The sequence below is a fragment of the Piliocolobus tephrosceles genome, chromosome 6 (genome assembly GCF_002776525.5).
Source record: "Piliocolobus tephrosceles isolate RC106 chromosome 6, ASM277652v3, whole genome shotgun sequence".
NCBI classification, from domain to species: domain Eukaryota; kingdom Metazoa; phylum Chordata; class Mammalia; order Primates; family Cercopithecidae; genus Piliocolobus; species Piliocolobus tephrosceles.
In genome coordinates, this window is record NC_045439.1 from 48,965,234 (window position 1) to 48,992,194 (window position 26,961).

General features: G+C 38.8%; 1 protein-coding gene across 1 annotated transcript in view; it reads right to left on the minus strand.

Annotated features, from left to right (window-relative positions):
* The window catches only part of KIAA0586 (KIAA0586 ortholog), a 125,973-nt gene that overhangs the window by 89,287 nt on the left and 9,725 nt on the right, over window positions 1-26,961 (minus strand). Inside the window, exons 6-12 of the mRNA XM_023231469.1 lie at window positions 17,847-18,021; window positions 16,530-16,751; window positions 11,148-11,301; window positions 8,513-8,680; window positions 5,701-5,824; window positions 1,721-1,853; window positions 380-600 (exon numbers count right to left, since the gene is read on the minus strand). Coding sequence (XP_023087237.1) covers window positions 380-600; window positions 1,721-1,853; window positions 5,701-5,824; window positions 8,513-8,680; window positions 11,148-11,301; window positions 16,530-16,751; window positions 17,847-18,021 — 1,197 coding nt within the window. The remainder of the gene's footprint in view (window positions 1-379; window positions 601-1,720; window positions 1,854-5,700; window positions 5,825-8,512; window positions 8,681-11,147; window positions 11,302-16,529; window positions 16,752-17,846; window positions 18,022-26,961) is intronic.

Consider the following 26,961-nt stretch of genomic DNA (forward strand, 5'->3'; position numbering starts at 1 on the left):
AATATCCTTCATCTGAAAAGGAAAGGATATTAGGATAGTAGGATGGGGGCCGAATATCCTTCATCTGAAAAGGAAAAACCAATGGTATTAGTTTTCATCAAACATTTGAAGGATAAATGTTTGAAAAGCACATGTGGACCCACGAAGATATGTTCCAAAGAAAGAAAAAATTAAAAGAAAAATTTCCACCAGAAAAAAGTAGTACCACCATTTATATCCAAATTCCAACTTTATAATAAGTTCCACATCTTCGAAGGCAATAAAGAACCTTTGAAAAATATTAAAACATATTAAGGAAAATAAAGTGCTTAGAAAAAAATTGTAAAGAAAGCAGAACTGGCAGACTCATAAATAGCCTTGACTGCCAACATCCTCTTACCTGTTGGTAGATAAAGCATTGATAAGCGAATACATGGCAGCTCCATCTTTTGCACGAATAATAGCTTCCAGGTTTTCTTCAAGTACCTTTTTATTGTTTTGTACTCCTCTCAAAATCTTCTCAGCATCTTTCAATACAGATCGTGTTGTATTGGTTGTGTGAAGCTTAACAGAATTCTGTGGAAGATCTGGAAGCTTCAACATACTCAGAGATTCTTTTGGCTTAAAAGAAAAAAAGACCAGAAAGTTACTAAACTCACATTGATTCCTTTAATCAAAACAACAGCTATCACTATTGTTGAGGCCATACATTATACCAATATATACTAAGGACTCAATTTGTCAAACTGAAGACTTACAAAAGAATACTTGGCAATCAAAGTGTTTTTCCGCCATTTAGAAATACTAATATGGGCCAGGCATGGTGGCTCACGCCTATAATCCCAACACTTTTGGAAGGCCAAGTCGGGTGGATCACCTGAGGTCAGGAGTTTGAGACCAGCCTGGCCAACATGGTGAAACCCTGTCTCTACTAAAAACACAAAAATTAGCCAGATGTGGTGGCACACGCTTGTAATCCCAGCTGCTCAGGAGGCTGAGGCAGAAGAAGTGCTTGAATCCGGGAGGTGGAGGTTGCAGTGATCCGAGATCGTACCATTGCACTCCAGTCTGGGCAACAGAGTTGGCTCTTTATGTATGGAAGGTAGGGCAGATATTGTGGATTGGATAAATGATGTCCATTCATTCACAGGTCTCTTTTCCCCTTCCTCCCTTTCCAATAGAAGCTGGGAAGCCGGCCGGGCGCGGTGGCTCAAGCCTGTAATCCCAGCACTTTGGGAGGCCGAGATGGGCGGATCACGAGGTCAGGAGATCGAGCCCATCCTGGCTAACACGGTGAAACCCCGTCTCTACTAAAAATACAAAAAAACTAGCCGGGCGTGGTGGCGGGCGCCTGTAGTCCCAGCTACTCAGGAGGCTGAGGCAGGAGAATGGGGTAAACCCGGGAGGTGGAGCTTGCAGTGAGCTGAGATCCGGCCACTGCACTCTAGCCCCTGCGACAGAGCAAGACTCCGTCTCAAAAAAAAAAAAGAAGCTGGGAAGCCAGAGGTGGCTATATGACTCAGTCCTGGTCAAGGAGCGATTCCTGGTCAAGGAGCGATAAGGAGAAATCACTTGGTGAAGGCCTCTGGAAATACTTTATAAATGGAACAGACATGGCTGACATGTCTTTTTCAGTGCTTTTTCTTCATCCTTCCTCCTAATTTCTATCTTTATAACTTTTTTATTCCTTTATAATTTTTATCTTAACTAATCATCAATTTTAAGACCATTCCCATTTTACCTGGACCATGCTATTTGTTTCTTTCTCCTTTTGGCCAAGGTCATGAAGAACATCATCAGACTTCTGCAGAGTCACTTTAGTTGTTCCTAGCTCTTCACAGGAAGGAAATCTTTGAGAAGGTAGAGTTTCAACGCTATAGAAGATTTTTTTAAAAAGTTTCCTAAATTGTTGTAAATTCAGTAAACATTTCATTACACAAATCTTTGATACAGTCTTATCTATCGATTACTAAATGGTATCCTATTAAAAAATTGAACCATGGAATTAATCAGTTACGTGATTAAACAAACGAAACAGAAAATCACAAGAGACAAAATGATCTAACCAGAAAAGTTTAGACATAGCAGAAAAGGAACAGGAAAAGGTTATGCTTTCAAGAAGCTAACATCCAGAAGCACTTCCAGATTGGTGAAGAACTTCTGAAAATCTGCTTCTCCATAAGCACAATGAGAACCCTAGCAAAAATAATCGAAATCAAGTTTTTCTAACCTCTGGAAATTAAACACTTGCAAGAACCTGAGGAGCATTTATTCAAGAAAAATGGCTGACTCTAGGCAAGAAGAGCAAGTTTTATGGAATTTTTTTAACTTGCCTAATCTTCAGGACCCTATTCCCAACTCTGTGATGGCCTTGAAAACCAACAGCCTCACAACCACTAAAGACAATAGAATGGTTTCAAGCTCTCGTAAAAGTCTCATTTATAGTATTTGTCTTTATTTGACCTAACTCAACTTTAGGGCAGTGAGAAAGTATCCCCAGGGCATTTTTCAAAAACAGTGGCAACTGTTTAACATCTCAGCAGCCTGAGGTAGTGATACTAGTCGGGGCAAACAAGACTGTGGTCAACAGATGTTAAAAATCTAGGTAATAAGATGTCCATAGTGGAGTTTTGAAAAGCTCCAACATATTGCTAGGAAGTCATGCCTTCTAATCCACATACGGGGCTATGTACATGTCCAAGAGAGACCTGGGAAGTTCCTAATCACTCACTTCTGGCTGACCTTGAGGCTCTGTGCAAGTAGGAAGTGAAAGGCTAAAACAGATTCATAATCTGCCAGGCACTGGAGGCATGCTCTAGTACATGTGTGTGCGCACACGTGCGTGCATGCATATACACATACACACACACACACACACTCATGGCAAAGAGAGGGAGAGTTATCAGTTCAAGGCAGTTAAGGAAATCTCTTTCCAATCATTAGCAGACTAAGCTAACAAAACAGAGACTTCGGTGGGAGCACATGACAAAGAACACAGACTTCACAGAATTAGTCCAGGAAAGTCACTAAACAAACAGCAACAACAATAAACTCTGGGAGGTGAAAGAATCTAATTTCCAGAGCTGCCACACTGTATTATTTAAAATGCCCAGTTTTCAACAAAAATTTATGAGACATACAAAGAAACAGGAAAGTAAAGCCCAAACACAGAAAAAAGCAGAGTCAAAAGAAACCGCTGTTGAGGAATCCCAGATATTAGATTTACTAGGCAAAGACTATAAATCAGCTATTACTAAAAGAAACCAGTTTTAAAATTAAAAGAAAGTATAAGAATGAAGTCTTGCCAAATATAGAATGATCAATAAAGACATAGAAAATATTTTTTAAAAGACAAACAGAAGTTCTGCAGTTGAAATATAATAACGGAAATACATAATTCACTAGAGGGGCTCAACACCATATTTGAGTTGGCAGAAGAAAGAATCAACAAACTTTAAGACAAGCTAATTGAGATTATCCAGTCTGAGAAATGGAAAGAAAAATGGATGAAGAAAAATTAACAGTCTTAGAGACCTGTGGGACACCATCAAGCACACCAACATACAACTCCTCATCAGAAACCAGAGTCCAGAAGGCGGTCACGTGACATATTCAAAATGCTGAAAGAAAAAGGACATCTACCAAAAATTCTACATGTAGCAAAACTATCCTTCAAAAGTGAAGGGGTGTGTGTGCAGAGAGGGGATGACCACGTGAAGAGACAGCAAGAGGGAGGCCCAGCAAGAGGGAGGCCACCTGCAAGTCAAGAAGAAAGGCCTCAAAAGAAACCAACTCGGCTAGCACCTTGATCTTGAACTTCCAGCTTCCACAACTATGAGAAACCAAATGTCTGTTTAAACAACAAAAAAAAGTGAAAAAGAAATTAAGGCAATACCAGATAAACAAAAACTGAGACAATTCACTGCTAACAGACCTACCCTATAAGAAATATCAGGAGTCCTTCAGGGTGGAACAAAAGGACACCAGGCTAACCTGAATCCATATGAAGAAATAGAGTACTGGTAAAGATGAACTATACAGGTGAATATGAAAGCTAGTATACATATTTTTGTTGGTATCTCTTTTCTTTTCCTATCCGATTTAAAAGACAGCTGCATCAAGTAATAATTATCAGACTACATAGATGAGCTTATAATGTATAAAGATGTAATTTGTATGATAATAATAGAAGAAAGAAAATGGGAGGGAACCAAGCTTTACTGGAGCAAAGTTTCTGAATAACACTGAAATTAAATCACTATTAATCCAAATTAGATTGCTTTAAGTTAATATGTTAATTGTAATTCCTAGAGTGACCACTAAGAAAATAACTCAAAAAATAATAGTAGGCCGGGTGCGGTGGCTCAAGCCTATAATCCCAGCACTTTGGGAGGCCGAGACGGGCGGATCACGAGGTCAGGAGATCGAGACCATCCTGGCTAACACGGTGAAACCCCGTCTCTATTAAAAAAACATACAAAAGGCCGGGCGCGGTGGCTCAAGCCTGTAATCCCAGCACTTTGGGAGGCCGAGACGGGCGGATCACGAGGTCAGGAGATCGAGACCATCCTGGCTAATACGGTGAAACCCCGTCTCTACTAAAAAATACAAAAAACTAGCCGGGCGAGGTGGCGGGCGCCTGTAGTCCCAGCTACTTGGGAGGCTGAGGCAGGAGAATGGCCTAAACCCGGGGGGCGGAGCTTGCAGTGAGCTGAGATCCAGCCACTGCACTCCAGCCTGGGCGACAGGGCGAGACTCCATCTCAAAAAAAAAAAAAAAAAAAAAACAAAAAAAAAAAAAAAAAGCAACTAGCCAGGTGAGGTGGCGTGTGCCTGTAGTCCCAGCTACTTGGGAGGCTGAGGCAGAAGAATGGCGTGAACCCGGGAGGCGGAGTTTGCAGTGAGCCAAGATCGCACCACTGCACTCCAGCCTGGGTGACAGAGCGAGACTCCGTCTCAAAAATAATAATAATAATAATAATAATAATAATAATAATAATAAATAATAGTACATGACAAAAGAATTAAAATGGTACAATTAAAAAATGTCTAATACAAAAGAAGGCACTAAGGGAGGAACAGTGAACCTAAAAGACCTAAAGCATATAGAAAGCAACATGGTAGACATAAATCCTACCTTATCAGTAATTACATTAAATGCAAATAGACTGAAATTATACAATATCTCTATATAAAATTACTCAACATATGGCTCCTCTAGTTTTTATTACTGTAGCTTTCAAGATGTTGAAGGTAAATATAATTATCATGGCCCAGATTTGATTTTTTAAAAACTTTTTATTATGTAAAATTTCAAATATACACAACTATATAGAAAATACTAAAATGAACCTCATATACCCAATATTTAACTACAAAAATCATTAACTTTTGGTTGGCCTCGTTTTATCTATACTCCCCAACCTACTTGCCCCTACCCTATATTGGATTATTTTTGAAACAAATCCTAGATATCATTTAATCAGAAATGAATAATCTGCATACATTAGAAATTAATAATCTGCATTTTGAAAAAATGAGATATTCATTTCATAGCTATATTATAGAAAGGTGGAAGATATATTAGCATCAGAAAATAGTAACTAAATCTAAGTTAAATTTAAGAAGCAATGCTATAATTTATTAAAAGTCCCAAAGAAATGTGAAAAATCTGAACAAAGCTCTTTTCAGTCTAGTTTTCATTCCAATCTCTTGTTTTCACCTGTTTGTTTTCTCAGGAGTCCATCCTATTTTTGACCTAGTTAGTGAGGTGGTATTTGATGATTCACTTTTTCTTGTCAAAGAATCATTATTATTCAAAATTTGTTCCAATAGTCTTACATTTCCTGAAATAGAAGAGATGTAGTATCATTTTCCAAATACTAATTCATTTATCTTGTATATAACATCTCATATATTCGTATTCTGGCCTAAGTTAGCTTCCTATGATGATTATCTACTCAATTTATAGCCTACAAGCCAGGCGTGGTGGCTCACGCCTGTAATCACAGCACTTTGGGAGGCTGAGGCGGGTGGATCACCTGAGGTCGGGAGTTTGAGACCAGCCTGACTAACATGGAGAAACCCATCTCTACTAAAAATAGAAAAAATTAGCTGGGCGTGGTGGTGCATGCCTGTAATCCCAGCTACTTAGGAGGCTGAGGCAGGAGAATCGTTTGAACCTGGGATGCGGAGGTTGCAGTGAGCCGAGATTGTGCCATCACACTCCAGCCTGGGCAACAAGAGCGAAACTCTATCTCAAAAAAAAAAAAAAAAATTATAGCCTACAATGTAGCCTACAATTTAGGCTATAAATACACTCATCAAATAAAACTAAATATTTATACCTCATAAAAACTATACCACAACCAGGCGCAATGGCTCATGCCTGCAATCCCAGCATTCTGGAAGGCCGAGGCAGGAGGATTGTTTGAGGCCAGGAGTTTGAGACCAGCCTGGGCAACAAAGCAAGACCCTGTTTCTATAAAAAAAAATACATAAACAAGTAAGTAAAAGTTTGAATTAATAGAAAACCCCTAAATTTATTTCCATCACAGAAAAAAGGAATTTGAGAAGTGTCATCATCACAAAGTCCAGTAAAATAGATGATTTTTATAAATTAGTAAAGAAGAGATTTATCTATTTCTTCAGAGTACCAATTAAGTGGATCTATCCTTTAGCCTTGTTTGTATGTAGTAAGACTACATAGTAATTTTTGGTGTGAGGTTGCCTTCTTTATTAAAGATTTTATTATTTTGTGACTTTCTCAAAACTCTTTAAACGTGCCTAAGATAAGACTTGCATGCATTTAAATGATTCCAAGAATAAAAGTGTTTAGTTTAATATTTCACTTACTTTTGTTAGAAGGCATACATTTTAAGACTGTAATATACTATTTTCTTTTAATTTATTTCCATAGATTTTTGGGGAACAGGTGGTATTTGGTTACATAAGTTCTTTATTGGTGATTTGTGAGATTTTGGTGCACCCATCATCTAAGCAGTATACACTGAACCCAATTTGTAGTCTTTTATCCCTCACCCTCTTCCCACCCTTTCCCCACAAGTCCCCAAAGTCCATTGTATCATTCCTATGGCTCTGCATTCTCATAGCTTAGCTCCCATTTATGAGTGAGAACATATGATGTTTGGTTAATACACGTCCCCTATAAAAGTTCCTGTTCTGTGTTAAAAAGTTCATATATGGCCGGGCACAGTGGCTCACGCCTATAATCCCAGCACTTTGGGAGGCCAAGGTGGGTGGATCATAAGGTCAGGAGATCGAGACCATGCTGGCTAACACAGTGAAACCCCATCTCTACTAAAAATACAAAAAATTAGCCTGGTATGGTGACATGCGTCTGTAGTCCCAGCTAGTAAGGAGGCTGAGGCAGGAGAATCACTTGAACCTAGGAGGCGGAGGTTGCAGCAAGCCGAGATCGTGCCACTGCACACCAGGCTGGGTGACAGAGAGAGACTTTGTCTCAAAAAAAGTTCATATATTAGCACTTTTTCCAAGTGAACATGGTGATAAATGTTGTTTCTCTATATTTTATTATTGAAATTCACACCTAAAAACAATATGAGGAAGCACACTCTAAAAATGATCAGCCTTACCTTCAGCAAAGCATTGTTTTTTGTTTATTAATAACAAAACTTGGCCAAGCGCAATGGCTCACATCTGTAATCCCAGCACTTTGGGAGGCTGAGGTGGGCAGATTGCTTGAGCCCAGGAGTTTGTGACCAGGCTGGGAAACATAGTGAAACTCCATCTCTAAGAAAAATACAAAAATTAGCCTGGTCTGGTGGCGTGTACCTGTAGTCCCAGCTACTCAGGAGGTTGAAGCGGAAAGATCAATTGAGCCTGGGGAGGTAGAGGCTGCAGTGAGCCATGATCACACCATTGTACTCCAGTCTGGGTGACAGAGTGAGACTCTGTCTCATAAAAAATAAATAAAAATTGGGGGCCGGGCGCGGTGGCTCAAGCCTGTAATCCCAGCACTTTGGGAGGCCGAGACGGGCGGATCACAAGGTCAGGAGTTCGAGACCATCCTGGCTAACACGGTGAAACCCCGTCTCTACTAAAAAATACAAAAAAGCTAGCCGGGCGAGGTGGCTGGCGCCTGTAGTCCCAGCTACTCGGGAGGCTGAGGCAGGAGAATGGCGTAAACCCGGGAGGCGGAGCTTGCAGTGAGCTGAGATCCAGCCACTGCACTCCAGCCCGAGGGACAGAGCGAGACTCCGTCTCAAAAAAAAAAAAAAAATAAAAAAATAAATAAATAAATAAATAAATAAAAATTAACAAAACTTGTTCATTAAAAGTTTAAGTAATAACCTGTAAGAGATAGAATAATTAATTATAAATGTATACCTCCAACTGCTTTCACGAGGAATCTAAAGAAGCCTGATTTTCCCAGCAAGTATCATTTAAAGTAAAATATTACAAATAGAGATCCCACTTCAGTTTCTACTAGGCACAGAAAATCTCATGACAATTTCCTAATTTGGGATAGGTCTAGTAAAAGTCTCTATTACCTCTGCGACAGGACACTTCCATATTTTCTTTTTCTTCCAAAAGATTTTCCCTCTTTGATAGTTCATCATCCCTTGAAACAGGTACAGGAGCAAATCTGCGAGGTGCTGGTGTCTCCAAAGGAGATTTCTGTTTATCAAAACTCGTATCTTCAACTTCTTTTAAAGATGCTTTAACAGAAAAAATTTTTAAAAATTAACTTGCTTTTAAAAAGCTCTAAAAATTATAGCATATTACTCTTCCCTATACTTTAAAAATAAAGCCAAAATTATAAATGATAAATTATTAACGTGTAGAGAAATAACTTCACCCCCATTAAAAATCAAAAGAAATGAAGACTACAAACATTTTACACTTACATCTAGTAAATATGAATCTATATGATAATATTCAGAACTATTGAAGCAGTGATGAAACAGGAAGAGCCAGATACTTTTCATGGCAGTGAAAACTGATAAAGCATCTGGCAACAAGTATAGAAAGAATTAAAGTTTTATATAATTTAACTTAGTAATCTTAATCTTGTGAAATTATTATAAGGAAATAACATAAAAGAAAATGTGCTTAAAATATGATGATGTTTATCACAGTATTATTTATGAAGATGCAAACCTAAAAACTGTCTGAGTATCTGAAACAGGATAACGGTCAAGTAGATTGTGAAATAGTTATTCAATAGGCCAATCTTTAGTCATTACAAGTTAAAATTATGAAGACAACTATATAAAATATGGCAGATGTTTTTATGTGCTAGTAAAAAAGCTGTATAAAATGCTACAGTTACAATTATGTAAACATGATATATGCCCAAGAAAAAGCATAGAAAAATTAAGTTTAATTTACTGAATTCTTAATTTACTCATTTATTTTATTTTATTTTTTTTATTTTTTATTTTTTTTGAGACGGAGTCTTGCTCTGTCACCCAGGCTGGAGTGCAGTGGCCGGATCTCAGCTCACTGCAAGCTCCGCCTCCCAGGTTCACACCATTCTCCTGCCTCAGCCTCCTGAGTAGCTGGGACTACAGGCGCCCGCCACCACGCCCGGCTAGTTTTTTGTATTTTTTAGTAGAGACGGGGTTTCACCGTGTTAGCCAGGATGGTCTCGATCTCCTGACCTCACGATCCGCCCGTCTCGGCCTCCCAAAGTGCTGGGATTACAGGCTTGAGCCACCGCGCCCGGCCTATCTCATTTCTTTTATTTGTTACTGTAACATATATACAAAGAAACAAATTCAATTTACAATCAATAAAATAGACACGTTTTTCATGAAAACTCAAGTTTAAGAAAAAATTATAAGCAAGAAATTCTCTGGAATTGAGTTATGAAAAAAGCGTCCACTGCTATTGAAGGCACTCAGCTGGGTCATACTGAAACATGAGTTCTGGCCCTAGCTCTGACATCCTCCCTCTCAAGTCAGGTAACCTTGAGCAGGCAAGTCATACCATTCTATGCTTCATTGTCCTCTCTTCATAACTTAAAAAAGGACTCATATTACTTCACAACAGTTCTTTGTTGTTGTTAACAATGAAGCACAGAATGGTATGACTTGCCTGCTCAAGGTAAGTCATACCATTCTGTGCTTCATTGTCCTCTCTTCATAACTTAAAAATGGACTCATATTACTTCACAACAGTTCTTTGTTGTTGTTGTTTGCTTTTTTGTTTTTGAAACAGTGTCTTGCTCTGTCACCCAGGCTGGAGTGTAGTTGCATGACCACAGCTCACTGAAGCCTCAACCTCCTGGGCTCAGGCAATCCTCTGACCTCAGCCTCTGAAGTAACTAGGACTACAGGCATGTGCTACTACACCTGGCTAATTTTTTTATTTTTACTTTCAGAGACAGGATCTCATTATATTTCCCAGGTTGGTCTCGAACTCCTGGGCTCAAGTGATCCTCTCACTTTGGCCTCTCAAAGTGCTGGGCACAACAGTTTTGTAAGGACCACTCATTTACTGCAAAATGTAAAGCACCTTATAAGCATGAGCAATCTTTAATGACTATAATACAACAATGTTCTAACAAATCAAGTGTTGAAAATATTGTACTATATAGAGTTGTATATCATTAAAGGGATAGTCCCTCGATTTTCTTTAGTTCATTATTCAAATATCAGTAACTTAGAAACACATGTATTCATTTATTTTAAATACTAAAGTTTTAACAAATAAGCCACGTATTTCTTTGTTAGGTAGTTGCTCTGACAGAATCAAGAAACAGCAAATATGCAGTTTGTCAGAGAACAGGAGAACTGATTTATTTACAAGCATTTTTTGTAAATAAGTAAATTTTTCCTAAATTTATAAGTGCTTCTGATAATTTACGAAGGTTATTAATTAAAACCACAGATAAGAACATAATCCATAATTTTTAAAAATTTCAAAATAACCTAAAAATTACTTGAGGTAAAAAAAAGAACTCGTTTTATCTAAGACAAGGTAGCCTGAGAAAGAAAATTTAAAAAAAAAGAACATTAAAAAAAAAAAAACCAACAAACAGTTTTCTAAAACAAAAACTCCTATAAATAAATTTTATAAAACAAAAACTCCTACTGCTCAGGAAATACGTTTTCAGTTTATGCAGCACAAAGAAAATTCATAGCTGACATTTTTTATTCATAGAGAACTACATATTTTTACCTTGTTTGGAAGCAAATGTGTTATATAAAGACGCATTACAGCTACCAAGATTAGGGTGTTCTGGTTTTAACGAATACTTTTCCACTGCTCTGGAGGAGGGCATACTAACAGGCTGAAAACTACTAGTCTTGAGTGCAGCACTAATAAAATGCGTCTAGAAGAAATAAGATTATTTCATTATTTTCAGATATCATTTGAGTTAGATGATAAAATACATTGAAATATTAAACAATATTTACTACATTTAATAAACAATGAAAAAATATATATTACATTGCAACTATCCACTATAGGAGCAGCAGCGATGCCATTGGAAAGATGTAGAATCACAAAGATCTGACTAAGCCTGACTCTGCTGTGTGACCTTAATCATTTTCCTTAACCATTCTAAACTTCAGTGCCGTTCTTTCCACCTTAGACATGGCTCAGGGGCCATTACAGCCGGCTAAGAGAAGACCAGGAAGGAGAGGCCCTTGCCCTAAACCTCTACTTGAATCAGAGAATTTTAAACCAAAACATCCCATCTTTTATATCCTAAATAGTAGGATTTTGTTCGAGGTCAAGGTTTGAAAATCACTGATAGTGAGTACTCAAATAAATATCCATGCTTAACAGCAGCAATAAAATACGTGTTTGTATATAAATGGAAACTACAGTGACAATACAGTTTTCAGCACTATTTATTAAAATACCTGAAATGAGGCCAGGCACAATGGCTCACGCCTGTAATCCCAGCACTTTGGGAGGCCAAGGCAAGTGGATCACCTAAGGTCAGGAGTTCCACCTGTCTCTCCTAAAAATACAAAAATTAGCTGAGCGTGGTGGCGGGAGCCTGTAATCCCAGCTACCCAGGAGGCTAAGGCATGAGAATCACTTGAATCCGGGACACGGAGGTGGCAGTGAGCTGAGATGGTGCCACTACACTCCAGCCTGGGTGACAGAGCGGGACTCTATCTCAAAAATAAAATAAAATATCTAAAATAAGCAAGTATCTTAACTAATAAAACTGGTTTCAAAAGAGAGGGTTTTATTGTTTTGTTTTAATTTTTGTGGGTACATAGTAGGTGAATATATTTATGGAGCACATGAAATATTTTGATACAGGCATGCAATGAGTAAAAATCAAAACAGAATTTTATGCCAGGCCAAGAAAAACTTAAAAAGATTCATAGTTCTACAGAATTTCTAAAAGTGTGTTGAGATCCCTCTACATAAAACAGATGAAACAGACTCAACTAATTTCATTTCATTAAGCATTTACTGAACTAATATATCTAGTATGTAACCAAAACTTCAACTCTCTCTGTAATTATAAGCTTTATAAGTAAGACATCTAAATTAGCAAAGATTCCATTCTTCTAAAATTAGAAAGTCATTAAGTTATAGATTTAGTTATGGAAGGACGGATGATGGCAGATAAGTACTTAGGACTAGCAGGAGTCTCTCCTTAAGGAATCAATGTGCTTTTCAAATGTGTCATCTCGTTTTATCCTGAACAACAGAAAATACTTTCTAGGTAAAGAAATTGAGGCTTAAAATAGTAAAGTTATCTATAAACTAATAGATAATTTATAGACTCATTCCTGGTCTCTCACTAGATAATTTGCTGCATACTCAATTTTAGTCATGCAGGGAGTACTTACTAAACTTTACTTGGTATGCATATAATCATTCCAGTGAAATATTATCTTTGACCACATGAAAAGCTCAAGATAAACCGTGTTAAGTCTTGAAAATTATAGCAAATTAATGTCTACTTTATGATGATATATTAAGTATAATAAACTTATTTTAGTACATTCTTCTGAATTTTTGTCTTAACAAAAAATATATAATTTAGAAAATCATTAATAGACATATACATATATGTATAGATATACATGTATATCCACATAGAGATATAGATGTATATATATGTATACATATATATATGTATACAGATATATATACATCTATATCTCTCTATCTATATCTATATCTCTCTATATATGTACATCTACATATATAGAGAGATATAGATATAGATATGCATGTATATCTCTCTCTCTCTATATATATATATTCGTTGCTGCTGTTGTTGTTAAGACAGAGTCTCGCTCTGTCACCCAGACTGGAGTACAGTGGCACAATCTCAACTCACTGCAACTTCCACCTTCTGGGTTCAAGTGATTCTCCTGCCTCAGCCTCCTGAGTAGCTGGGACTACAGACATGTGCCACCGTGCCCAGCTAATTTTTTGTATCTTTGGTAGAGACGAAGTTTCACCATGTTGGTCAGGCTGGTCTTGAACTCCTGACCTCAAGTGATCCACCCACCTCGGCCGCCCAAAGTGCTGGGACTATAGGGATGAGCCACCGTGCCCGGCCTGAAGTTTATATTTTAATATTTTAAAGTTTTTAAATTGCACAGTAGGCTAGGCGTGGTGACTCACACCTGTAATCCCAGCACTTTGAGAGGCCAAGGCAGGCAGATCGCCTGAGGTCAGGAGTTTGAGACCAACCTGGCCAATATGGTGAAATCCCGTCTCTACTAAAAATATAGAAAGTTAGCTGGGCACGGTGGCGGGCATCTGTAATCCCAGCTATTCAGGAGGCTGAGGGAAGAGAATCACTTGAATCTGGGAGGTGGAGGTTGCAATGAACTGAGATTTCACCATTGCACTCCAGCTTGGGCGACAAGAGCAAAACTCCATCTCAAAAATAAATAAATAAATTTCATATTAATTAGAAAAAAAAGTAAATTAAAACCAACACATTTACAATGCTGATCATTCCCGCACTCACTCAACAACAGGTGCTGGAGAGGATGTGGAGAAATAGGAACACTTTTACACCGTTGGTGGGATTGTAAACTAGTTCAACCATTATGGAAAACAGTATGGCGATTCCTCAAGGATCTAGATCTAGATGTACCATATGACCCAGCCATCCCACTACTGGGTATATACCCAAAGGATTATAAATCATGCTGCTATAAAGACACATGCACACGTATGTTTATTGCGGCACTATTCACAATAGCAAAGTCTTGGAATCAACCCAAATGTCCATCAGTGACAGACTGGATTAAGAAAATGTGGCACATATACACCATGGAATATTATGCAGCCATAAAAAAGGATGAGTTTGCGTCCTTTGTAGGGACATGGATGCAGCTGGAAACCATCATTCTTAGCAAACTATCACAAGAACAGAAAACCAAACACCGCATGTCCTCACTCATAGGTGGGAACTGAACAATGACATCACTTGGACTCGGGAAGGGTAACATCACACATCGGGGCCTATCATGGGGAGGGGGGAGGGGGGAGGGATTGCATTGGGAGTTATACCTGACATAAATGACGAATTGATGGGTGCTGACGAGTTGATGGGTGCAGCACACCAACATGGCACAAGTATACATATGTAACAAACCTGCACGTTATGCACATGTACCCTAGAACTTAAAGTATAATAATAAAAAAATAAATAAATAAAATAAAAATTAAAAAAAAAAAAAGTTTACTGAGTGCTAACTAGTGTTCTAGGAATTAGAAATTCCAAAATAGTCTGAGCACGGTGGCTCACGTCTGTAATTCCAGCACTATGGGAGGCCAAGATGGGTGGATCACTTGAGGCCAGTGGTCTGGCCAACGCAGTAAAAACGTGTTTCTACTGAAAATACAAAAATTAGCTGGGTGTGGTGGTGCAGGCCGGCAATCCCAGCTACTCGGGAAGCTGAAACATGAAAATCACTGAACCTGGGAGGTGGAGGCTACAGTGAGCCGAAATCACACCACTGCACTCCAGCCTGGGCGGCAGAGTTAGACTCCGTCTCAAAAAAAAGAAATTCCAAAATAAATACGAAAGTATGCTATCAGCTCCTTGTGAGGATAACACTTTTTATAATAGCCCAGTGCCTTCTTCTCAAAAGGCATAAAAAAATGTTCATTATTTTAATTAATTAAATGCAAAAGCAAATATGTACACCAGGTAGTTCTTATCCAAGGGTGTGCATCAGAATCATTATGAAGCTTTCAATGATTGCCAGGCACTACCTCAGAATCACTGGCTCAAAATCTCTGAAAGGCCTAAGCGTGTGTGCCTGTGAATGTGTATATGTGTGTGTGTGTGTGTGTGTGTGTGCGCGCGCGTGTGTGTGTGTATATACAATTTTTTTTTTTTTGAAATAGGGTCTCACTCTGTCATCTGGGATGAAGTGCAGGTATATTATCATAGTTGACTGTAACCGCAAACTCCTGGACTCACGGTCTCCTGCAGTCTCAGCCTCTCAAGTATGTGGGACTACAGGCACATGCCACCATGCCAGGCTAAATTTCTTTTTTTTTTTTTTGAGACGGAGTCTCGCTCTGTCGCCCAGGCTGGAGTGCAGTGGCCGGATCTCAGCTCACTGCAAGCTCCGCCTCCTGGGTTTCCGCCATTCTCCTCCCTCAGCCTCCCGAGTAGCTGGGACTACAGGCGCCCGCCACCTCGCCCGGCTAGGTTTTTGTATTTTTTAGTAGAGATGGGGTTTCACCGTGTTAGCCAGGATGGTCTCGATCTCCTGACCTTGTGATCCGCCCGTCTCGGCCTCCCAAAGTGCTGAGATTACAGGCTTGAGCCACCGCGCCCGGCCATTTTTTTTTTTTTTTTTTTTTTTTAAGAGATGAGGTCTTGCTACATTAACCAGGCTGATCTTGGACTCTTGGCCTCAAGCTATCCTCTTAGCTTGGCCTGCCAAAATCTCAAGCACAAATATTTTTATAAAGCTGTTCAAGTAATTCTAGTGCACATTCCCAGACTAAAAACTGCTGATGTAAACCAATAGTTGCAATGTGATATAAGCACTTAAAAATGCAGCTGGGCATGGCAGCTCACGCATGTAACGCTAGCACTTTGGGAGGCTGAGGAAGGCAGATCATTTGAGGTCAGGAGTTCGAGACCAGCCTGAACAACATGGTGAAACCCCACCTTTACTAAAAATACAAAAATTAGCTGGGCGTGGTGGTGTGCGCCTGTAATCCCAGCTACATGGGAGGCTGAGGCAGAAGAATCTCTTGAAACCAGTTGAGTGGAGATTGCACCACTGTACTTCAGCCTGGGCAACCATAGTAAGATTCCATCTCAAAAAATAAATAAAAATAAAAAATAAAAACGATATGAACAAAAATAGTGTAAAAGGAGGAAAAGCCAACTAGAGGGAGAGGTCTCATATATCTAGTAACATTTGAGATATAAAATGCAGAGTTACGCACATTACAGGAGAAGAAAGATAAGCAAATCATGATTTCAAAACTAAAACTGTTACAATCTAATGAGCTACTGCAATTATCAATGAATATTAGCTGAGAGATCCAAATGATAAAAGATTATGGAATCTGTACTGGCTTTATTACAGATACCTGAATATCTATTTGTTGTTGTTGTAATTTTTCAAGATGCCTTATGTGCTGCTCCATAAACACATTCATTTGCTTTTCATGATCATGACAATGTAGTTTCTCTTGTTTACGCTGAATGCTTGTTTGCTGCTCTGTAACACGTTGCAGGTGTTTATCAGTCTCCTGTAATTTACTAAGTAATTCTGTAACAGAATTGACTTTTGCTTCCAAATCACTCTGCACCTAAAACAATAAAAGTATTTTTAAAAGTTCACATTATAGGATACCAAAAATATGTCTAATTACTAGAAATGTTATTTAAATCAATTGGCATTGAGAAGTGAACAAATTTGAGCCTTTACCCACTAAATGTCTAATAATTTAATGCCTTTATTTTTAGAGTCACAGAAATGAAAGGCAGATGATAGCTATCCTTAGGTAAATGTTTCCTCTCAAAATAAATAAATAAATAAATAAATAAATAAATAAATAGGACAGGCGCGGTGGCTCACGCCTGTAATCCCAGCACTTTGGGAGGCTGAGGCGGGTGGATCACGAGGTCAGGAGATTGAGACCATCCTGACCAACATGGTGAAACCCCGTCTCTACTTAAATATAAAAAATTAGCCGGGCATGGTGGCGCATGCCCTGTAGTTCCAGCTACTCAGGAGGCTGAGGCAGAGGAATCACTTGAATCTGGGAGGTGGAGGTTGCAGTGAGCCGAGATCTCACCACTGCACTTCAGCTTGGGCAACAGAGTGAGACTCTGTCTCAAACAAATCTGCCACAAAGAATTTTATGATGCCTAAAACAAGATACTTAAATGGAAATTAAAAAGAAGAAAACAGAAAAGCAAAGTAGCTTTTGATACTTTACTAACTTAAGGCTGAGTTAGGTCAGCAGCCTTGAGTTCTAGTTTTGGCTCTGTCAGTTACTCCTACCAGACTTACGTGCCTACTCTGACCTGTTTCTCTGCTTCCCCATTTACAAAGTGACAGCTAAGGCACAGATTATCTCTAAGGTTCCTAAGGTTCCTCTAGCTCTCAAATAAGAATAACCGATTATCCAGGTTGCCAGGACCAAGGTGTTTCCCAGGATGTAGGACTCTCAGTGCTAAAACTGGGGAAGTTCTGAATTCGCTAGTGCCATCACAGTATTAGAGGGTAACTTTCACAATTCCTGAGAAGTAACACACAACCACAAATGGGAAAATTTTTTAAATTGAGAGCAACAATGTTGCTAGTCTATAATTATATACAACCATTTATAGAATCAGTTCTTAATAAGTACTTCTATATTTCACAAAGTAGTTATGAATATCTGGGATGAAAAATATACCTTTATCAACGGAGCTGCGGTTGCAATGGCAGCAGCAGTTGCTGCAGCCACGGTTGTAGCTGAATCAATTCCACTGGGTGAAATTCTGGTCTCCTGAGTAACAGCATCCTTCTCTATGCCTGCATCTTCTAACAGATGTACCTTTACTTCCTTAACAACAGGCATGCTTTGAGCTCTATAAACAAAAAAGCAATAAAAATGTATTCAGTAAACTACATTGAACCATTTCAAGAAATACTTAACAAATGGTAATCTGCTGAAGGTGGTTTTGATTTTTTTTAAATTAAATCACCTATCAAACAAGGTCATTTGGTTAACAAAATTTATCAACGTCCAGGTCACTAAGGGCTAAAGAAATAAGAAGATAATTCCTTGAAGGGAGCAATATTATTTTGGAAAATAAGAATTAAATATATGAAAAAGGTATAGCACAATTATAAAGATACATTATCAAAAAGTACAAGTTTAAAACACTCAGAAGGCTGGGCACGGTGGCTCATGCCTGTAATTCCAGGACTTTGGGAGGCCAAGGCGGGAAGATCACCGGGTCAGAAGTTAGAGACCAGCCTGGCTAACATGGTGAAACCCCGTCTCTATTAAAAATACAAAAATTAGCCGGGCGAGGTGGCATGCGCCTGTAGTCCTAGCCACTCAGGAAGCTGAGGCAGGAGAATTGCTTGAACCCAGGAGGCGAAGGTTGCAGTGAGCTGGGATCGCACCACTGCACTCCAGTCTGGGTGACAGAGCGAGACTCTGTCACACACACAAAAAAAACGACTCAGAAAAAGCTCCAAGAATTAAAGTACCAAGCTTTACTCCTAAAGGCAGACAACCCAAGAAACACTATGGTTTTCTGTTTTCTTTTATTATTTTTTTAAAGACTAATCAAGTACAGTAATGAGAAGGGGAGAAAAAGTGGAATAAGTTTGGTCTGGTGGCTCAGGCGTATAATGCTAGTACTTTGGGAGGCCAACGCAGGTGGATTGCCGGAGCTCAGGAGTTGGAGACTAGCCTAGGCAACATGGTGAAACCCTATCTCTACTAAAATACAAAAAATTTGCTGGGCATGGTGGTACATACCTGTAATTCCAGCAACTCGGGAGGCTGAGGCAGAAGAATCACTTGAACCCAGGCAGCGAAGGTTGCAGTGAGCCTAGATGGCACCACTGCACTCTAGCCTGGGTGACACAGTGAGACTCTCTCTCCAGAAAAATAAAATAAAAAGAAAACTTTGTTCTATAACTTACTGTGAACAATCCATTGAGATAACGTATTACTTCCAGACAAGCTGCTGTGGTTTTTAAATTATTGATAATTTTATCCTCCAAATATTTATGTAAGAATTACAAAATTGGCCGGGCGCGGTGGCTCAAGCCTGTAATCCCAGCACTTTAGGAGGCCGAGACGGGCAGATCACGAGGTCAGGAGATCGAGACCATCCTGGCTAACACGGTGAAACCCCGTCTCTACTAAAAAAAATACAAAAAACTAGCCGGGCGAGGTGGCGGGCGCCTGTAATCCCAGCTACTCCAGAGGCTGAGGCAGGAGAATGGCGTGAACCTGGGAGGTGGAGCTTGCAGTGAGCCGAGATCGCGCCACTCACTCCAGCCTGGGCGACACAGCGAGACTCTGTCTCAAAAAAAAAAAAAAACAACAACAACAACAACAAAAAAAAGAATTACAAAATTATTGGCCAGGTGCAGTGATTCACACCTGTTATCCCAGCACTTTGGGAGGCTGAGATGGGCAGATAGCTTAAGGCCAAGGAGTTCAAGACCAGCCTGGGCAATATGGCAAAATCCTGTCCCTACAAAAAATACAAAAATTAGCCAGGCGTGGTGGCACACACCTGTAGTCCCAGTTACTCTAGAGGCTGAGGCGGGAGGATCTCATGAGCCTGGGGAGGTAGAGAGTGCAGTGAGTCGTGATCACTCCACTCCACTCCAGCATGTGAGACAAAGTGAGACACTGTCTCAGAAAAAAAAAAAAAGAATTATAAGAATTATAGCACTATTGATGTACACTTTGTGACTATTTTTTCTCCTACTTTGTTGAGGTATAATTGAAAAAAATTGTATATATTTACAATGTGATATTTTGATATATGTATACATTGTAAAATGATTACAGTCAAGCTACTAGCATATCCATCACCTCATATAATTATCTTTTTATGTGATGAGAACATTTAAGATCTACAGTCTTAGCAATTTTCAAGCATACAATTCATTATTATTAACCATAGTTACAGGCTGTACGGTAGATCTCTGGAATGTATTAATCCTGTTTAAGAGAAATTGTACCTTTTGACCTCTATCTCCCACTTCCTCCCCACCCCCAGCCCCTGGCAACTACCATTCTACCTTCTGCTTCCATAAATCTGACTTTTTCAGATTCCACATGTAAATGAGAATACATGATATTCATCTTTCTGTGCCTGGCTTATCTCACTTAGCATAATGTCTCCAAGAGGGATTGTTAATAATGCTGAAGAGAATTTTCTAAGTTCTAGCTCATTTAGATTTACTTAACAAATGTCACTCAGGCAGGCCGGGCACTCCCAGCACTTTGGGAGGCCAAGGCAGGTGGATCACCTGAGGTCAGGAGTTTGAGACCAGCCTGACCAACATGGTGAAACACTGTCTCTACTAAAAATACAAAAAAATTAGCCAGGCATGATGGCGGGCGCCTGTAATACCAGCTACTCGGGAGGCTGAGGCAGGAGAATCGCTTGAACCCAGGAGACGGAGGTTGCAGTGAGCAGAGATCGCACCATTGCTTTCCAGCCTGGAGAATAAGAAGCTCAGTCTAAGGAAAGGACAAGACAGGACAGGAAAGACGGAGGGAGGGAAGGAGGAAGAGAGAGAGTGGGAGACAGAGAGAGAGAGAAAGAAGAGCAGAGCAGAGCAAAGCAAGACAGAAAGAAAGGAAGGCCACTCCATTTATTAAAATGTTCACAAAATACACTATTAAGAAGCCTGAATTAGCTGGGTGTAGTGTTACATGACTGTAATCCTAGCACTGTGGGAGGCCAAGGCGGGAGGATTGCTTGAGCCCAGGAGTTCAAGACCAGCCTGGGCAATATGGCAAACCCCATCTCTACAAAAAAAAAAAAAAAAAAAAAAAACAGTTAAAAATAAAAAAAGACCCTGAAATAAAAACAAGTCCAGTAAATAGATACATATTTGCAATAAGGCATTTAATTAAATACTAAAAGAAAAAAGAAGGCTAGTCAATTTGCTTGATATGTGGCCTCAAAGAAAACAATGAAAGGAACCACTGACAAAACTGAAGAGTCCCTAAGAAAGCCTAAGTAAAGTCGTTAGCAATATGTTCCATCTCCAGCTGCTGGACTTCCCCCTTGACTTTTAAAAGCATTACAGAACTATTAAACTTACTCCTCTTTGATATTTCCCCATTTCTATTAAGAATAACATTTTTCTCTCAGTCTCAAAATGTTGGAGTCACCTTGACTTCTCTACTTGCTTATCTTCTCATATCCAATTGAGTCATAAAGTGTTGTCAATTATTTCATCACAATTGCATGAAGAGTGTCACAGAATTATAGAGCTGGGAGAAACTTATAGGTCAACCATCCTAATTTCCTAATTTTATAGATGAAGAAATTGCAGTCCACAGAGGTCACAGGATATCCTAATTTCCTAATTTTACAGATGAAGAAATGGCAGTCCACAGAGGTAACAGGATTTACTTGATCATTGTCATAGAACTATTTATTAAGTGGTAGAGTTAGAGCCCAATTCCCAGAGGTCTTACCATGACACCAGAGCTTTTTCTCTCAGTTTGGCACTTTTCTCTTCTAACTTTTCTCTCTCAACTGTAAAGTTTCATCACCCATTACTAACTATTCCATTCTTCCAGTTTCTACTTGCTTAGAAGCTTCCTACACATATGTCACCATTCAAAAATCTAAAATTATTCCTTAAAAACAACTGAATTGGCTAATTTCCTCTGTTTGGCTTTCCGTACACAAGGCTCTCCTCACTAACTACACATACTATGTCATGCCCACAAGTGACTCCACGCTTGTCCTCACTCTGCTCTCTCACCCTTCTTCCACCCAACTTATTACATCCTTCTCCTCCTTTAAGGTGCAATGCAAGTATTACCTTCTTCAAGAAGTCTGTGCTTCTAACACTTCCTCTCGATCCCTCCCTTCATTAACTCCTTTTGCATTTACTACCTATCAATGGAGGCTTGCTACTCAGCCACCCCAGGGTTTACATATCTGTACGGGACAATTTAATAATATATTGAATGTAATTAATCACTAATTCCTCCAGGGTTGGGAATGACAGCGGGACTTCTTTCATAGCAAACAGCAACTAACAAAGGATTAGGTATGTAGTAACTGCTCAATATATATATTTAACTGATTGAGGGGTAGAGTATGAAAATATAATTCAGGAATTCCTTATCTTTAAGGTTTCTGCCTGAAGTCTGAAAGTGACTTACCTTTGCCCAACAAGATAAACAACATTATAAGGCTAGACATAAATTTCTTTATAGGCTTTTAAATTTTATTTTTTCAATTATTAAATTAATAAATGCTCAATGTGGCAAATATAAAGAGCTATGAAATATAAATGTCAAAAAATGCACATAACCCTACCATTAAGAAGCAATTATTTCATTATAGTCTTCTTTTTTAGCCAGTTTTTCTTTATTCTTAAATCCACTGAATATCCCAGTGCTGTGCTGCAACTATTCTCACCAAGGCCACTAAGAATCCTGCTTGTTAATTCAGTGTACATTTTTCAGTCCTTACCTTCCATTACCTTGGATCAGCACATCACACTTGGAACCTAATTCCCCTTGGCTTTGTTAACGCCATACCCCCTATATCTCTGGCCAAACTTTCTGAGCAGTGTTTAGAAGCTAGCTTGCTTTCTCCACATCCTCCTTCAATGTTTGCTTTTCTCAGAGTCCATCCAGCCCTAGCCATCTTTCTTTTCACTATCATAACCTCATTGAATCACTTAAACCATTTCCAGAGCTTAGACTTAGACTGCCACTTACATAATGACTTCTGCATCTTAATTTCCAGCTTGGATCCCTTTTGTGAACTTGGCCTTTTTTTTTTTTTTTTGAGACAGGATCTCACTGTCACCCAGGATGTAGTGTAGTAGCACAACCACAGCTCACTGCAGCCTCAACCTCCTAGGCTCAACTGATCCTCCTGCCTCAGCCTCCCAAGTAGTGAGGAGTACAAGCACATGCCACCCTGCCTGGCTAATTTATTGTTTTTAGAGATGGGGTCTTGCCATGCTGCCCAGGGTGATCTCAAACTCCTAGGCTCAAGCCATTCTCCCACCTTGACCTCCCAAAGTGCTGGGATTATAGGCATGAGCCACCGCTTGGCAACTTGACCTTTATATTCCATTTTTTCCTGAACATTTCTTACCCACATTTCTCATAGGAACCTCAAACCCTTGACCATGCCCAGAATAAGCTATCCCCAAGAATTTCCTTTCTCAATGCATATACCACTGACCATGTATTTGTGAAAGCCAAAAATCTGGGATTCAACCTTAGTGCCTTCCTTACCCTCATATCCAATTAACAATTCCTGTCAATTCAGTCTCCTAATCATCTTCCAAATTTGTCTTTTCCTCTCCAACTGAGCATGATTCCCACTACCATACCACCACTTCCCAGTGTATTCAGGACCAATCTAATTCACTCCTCCCCAAAAACTCCAGAGCCAATTCATTTGCTGGACTATAGTCTAGCCCTCTTTCAATCCATTTTTTCATATGGCTACCATAGTGAGTATTTTAAGAAATATATCTAATTCTTTAAAACTTTTAAATGATTTGCCATTTATCTTATATTAATGACCAAATTCCTTTAGAGGAGTTCATAACCTAGTCCCTTGCTTATCTCTCCAGTCACACATAAGGGAGTTCTCCCCTTGTTCTAGACACACTGGCCAGATTCTTCATTCCTCTAAGGCTTTAGAGTATATTATAATATCAATTAAGGCAGGTTCTCCATCATTCCATTTTTGTTTTTGCTTTTCCAAATTCATCTTAGCTATTCCAAACTGAATGTATTCTATATGGATGTATTCTTAATTTTGTGTGTATGTATATACACACACATATAGCATAAATATATACATACAGTATACACACAGGCACACACATTTTTTTCTCAACAGTATGTTCTTCCAGGTTTTAGAATTACGTTTCCAATTTACGTCTACCACTTATTCTCAAAATAACAAAAAATTTTAAGACTGACTACAGCAAAACATATGCTAATTTTGTTATAACATATTTTTACAGTGCTTAGTCTTCCCATCCAAGAACATGTTGAGTCTCTTAATTTATCTTAGCCTTTGGTTATTTCCCTTGATAAAATTTCATACTTCTTCAGATAGATTCTACAGACTTTTGGTTATGAGTATTCCCAACCTTTTTGGGGGGGCGTGGGGACACTGCTATGGTAATTGTTATTCCACTTTATGATTGAATAATATGCTGATTATCTGGTCACCTTCCTGAACTTTCATTAGTGTAAAAATTTCTGAGTTAGTGATCTCTTGGATATGCTGAATACACAATATTTTCTATAAATTATAACTTTGTCTCCTCTTTTTCAATATCCATACCTGATTTCATTTTCTTATCTAACTGCTCCAACTAAGGCTTCCAAATTAAGTTTAAAAAATAATGGACATCTTGTCCTGTTCCCAATTTTACTGTTAAACAGGGTATTGACTATAGGTTTACAATAAACATCGTCCTTCACGTTAAGAATGTATCATTCTGGCTGGGCACGATGGGTCAAGCCTGTAATCCCAGCACTTTAGAAGGCCAAGGTGGGCAGATCACCTGAGGTCAGGAGTTTGAGACCAGCCTGGCCAATGTGGTGAAACCCCGTCTCTACTAAAAACACAAAAAATCAGCTGTGCGTGGTGGCACATGCCGGTAATACCAGTTACTCAGGAGGCTGAGGCAGGAGAATCACTTGAACTCAGGAGGTGGGGGTTGCAGTAAGCCAAGATCATGCCATTGCACTCCAGACTGGGTGACAAGAGTGAAACTCCATCTCAAAAAAAAGAATGTATCATTCTATTCTTAAAGAAGTTTGTGGGTATTATGTGTGTGTGTGTGGTGACTGAGTATAAAATGGGTACGGAAGGGAGGCATACGGAGAGATTTGTGAAAGGATACAAAATTACAACTACATAGGAGGAATAAGTCAGGAATAGTTACAGCTAGATAGGAGGAATGACTATAGTAAGATGAGTATAGTTAAGGATAATGTGTTACACGGTTTCAAATAGCTAAAAGGAGGATATTGAGGGTTCCTAACACAAAGAAATGATAACTGTTTCAGACGATGGATATGCTAATTACCATGATCTGATCACTATACATTATAAGTACAGCACTATGTACCCTACAAATATGTACAATTATTTGTCAATTTAAAAAATAAAAAAATTAAGAAGATACGGGCATAAAATGTCACTAAATGTGACTGTAGTGCTTGTCACATATACTTTCTTATTTGATCAAATGATATAAATATATTAAGAGATCATGAATTACTATAGTGGCGCAATAGTTAAGAGCACTATCTCTGGAGACAGACTACATGGGTGACTTAAAGCCTTCTATTCCTTATTTGTAAGCTTGAAACGTTATTAGACATGCCACGTTTTTGTAAAGATTGAGTAGTATGTAAGAAGTGCAGCCAGGCATGTTGGCTCATGCCTGTAATTCAAGCACTTTCAAAGGCTGAGGCAGGAGGACTTCTTATGCCCAGGAGTTTGACACCAGCCTGGGCAATACAGTGAGACCCTATATCTACAAAAAGTAAACATGTTAGCTGGATGTGGTGGCAAATGCCTGTAGTCCCAGCTACTCTGGGGTGGGGTTAGAGGGACCTCAGGTGGGAGGATTACTTGAGTCTGGGAGGTCAAGGCTGAAGTGAACTGTGAACCTGCCCCTGAACTCCAGCCTGGGTAACAGAGCGAGATCCTGTCTCCACAAAATAAAAAACAAAAAGTAAGACAAAAATAAACTAAAAAAGTGCAGAGAACAGTGCCTGGTGCATAAGCATTATAACAGAATTTGCTATTACCGTTTTTAAAACATTGCTGCATTCCCGGGCTAAACTCTACTTAATCATTGCGTGTTATCTTTTAACATATGATAAGATATAATTTACTCATAACTTATTTATAATAATGATATATCAATACAACTGTATCTTTTTCTTTAACTATTAGAATAGTATTAGATTTAATTATTGCATTTCAAGAACTACGTTTGTTTAAATTACAATAGTGTGATGAAAATATCTCTGATGGAACTAATTGTTAAGTATGGATACTTGGGCTAGGTTAGCATCATAAAATGACATGAGTGGCATTCTTTACTTTTCATTGCTCTGGAGCAGAATATATAGCATGATCATAATCTGTTTCTTAAAATTTTTCAAGAACTCAAAGAAAATCATGACTGCTTTTGGAGATTGCTCTTTGAAGGTTTTTTTTTTTTTTTTTTTTTTCAATTTATTTCCCAGTAACTGGCCTACTAAAATCTTCTTAGTTATATGGTTATTTTTGGTGAGTTATTTCTTTCATCTAGATTTCTTAATTTGTAGCATTCAAGTACACAGTATTCTTAATACCTTCTAAGTCTATCATTATGTCCTCTTTTTATTTATAACATACATTTTCTCACTAGTTTTCTGACTTAGACTTGTCTAGGATTTGCTTATTACACTGACACACTTCTAGAACTAGTTGAAAACATTCTACTGTGTTTATGTTTTCTTTTATATGATATACTTGATTTCTTCTGCTTTCCCTGCTTTTTTTCCCTATCATTCAGCATCTGTCTGACTGTCTGTCTCTCTATTTTTCTGTTGAGACGGGGTCTCATTCTGTCACCCAGGCTGGAGTGCAATGGCATGAATATGGCTCACGGCAGCCTCAAACTCCCAGGCCCAAGTGATCCTTCCACCTCAGCCTCCCAAGTACCTGGGACTACAGGCACATGCTACCATACCCAGCTAATCAAAAAAAATTTGCTATATGGCCCAGACTGGTCTCAAACTGCTGGGCTCAAGTGAT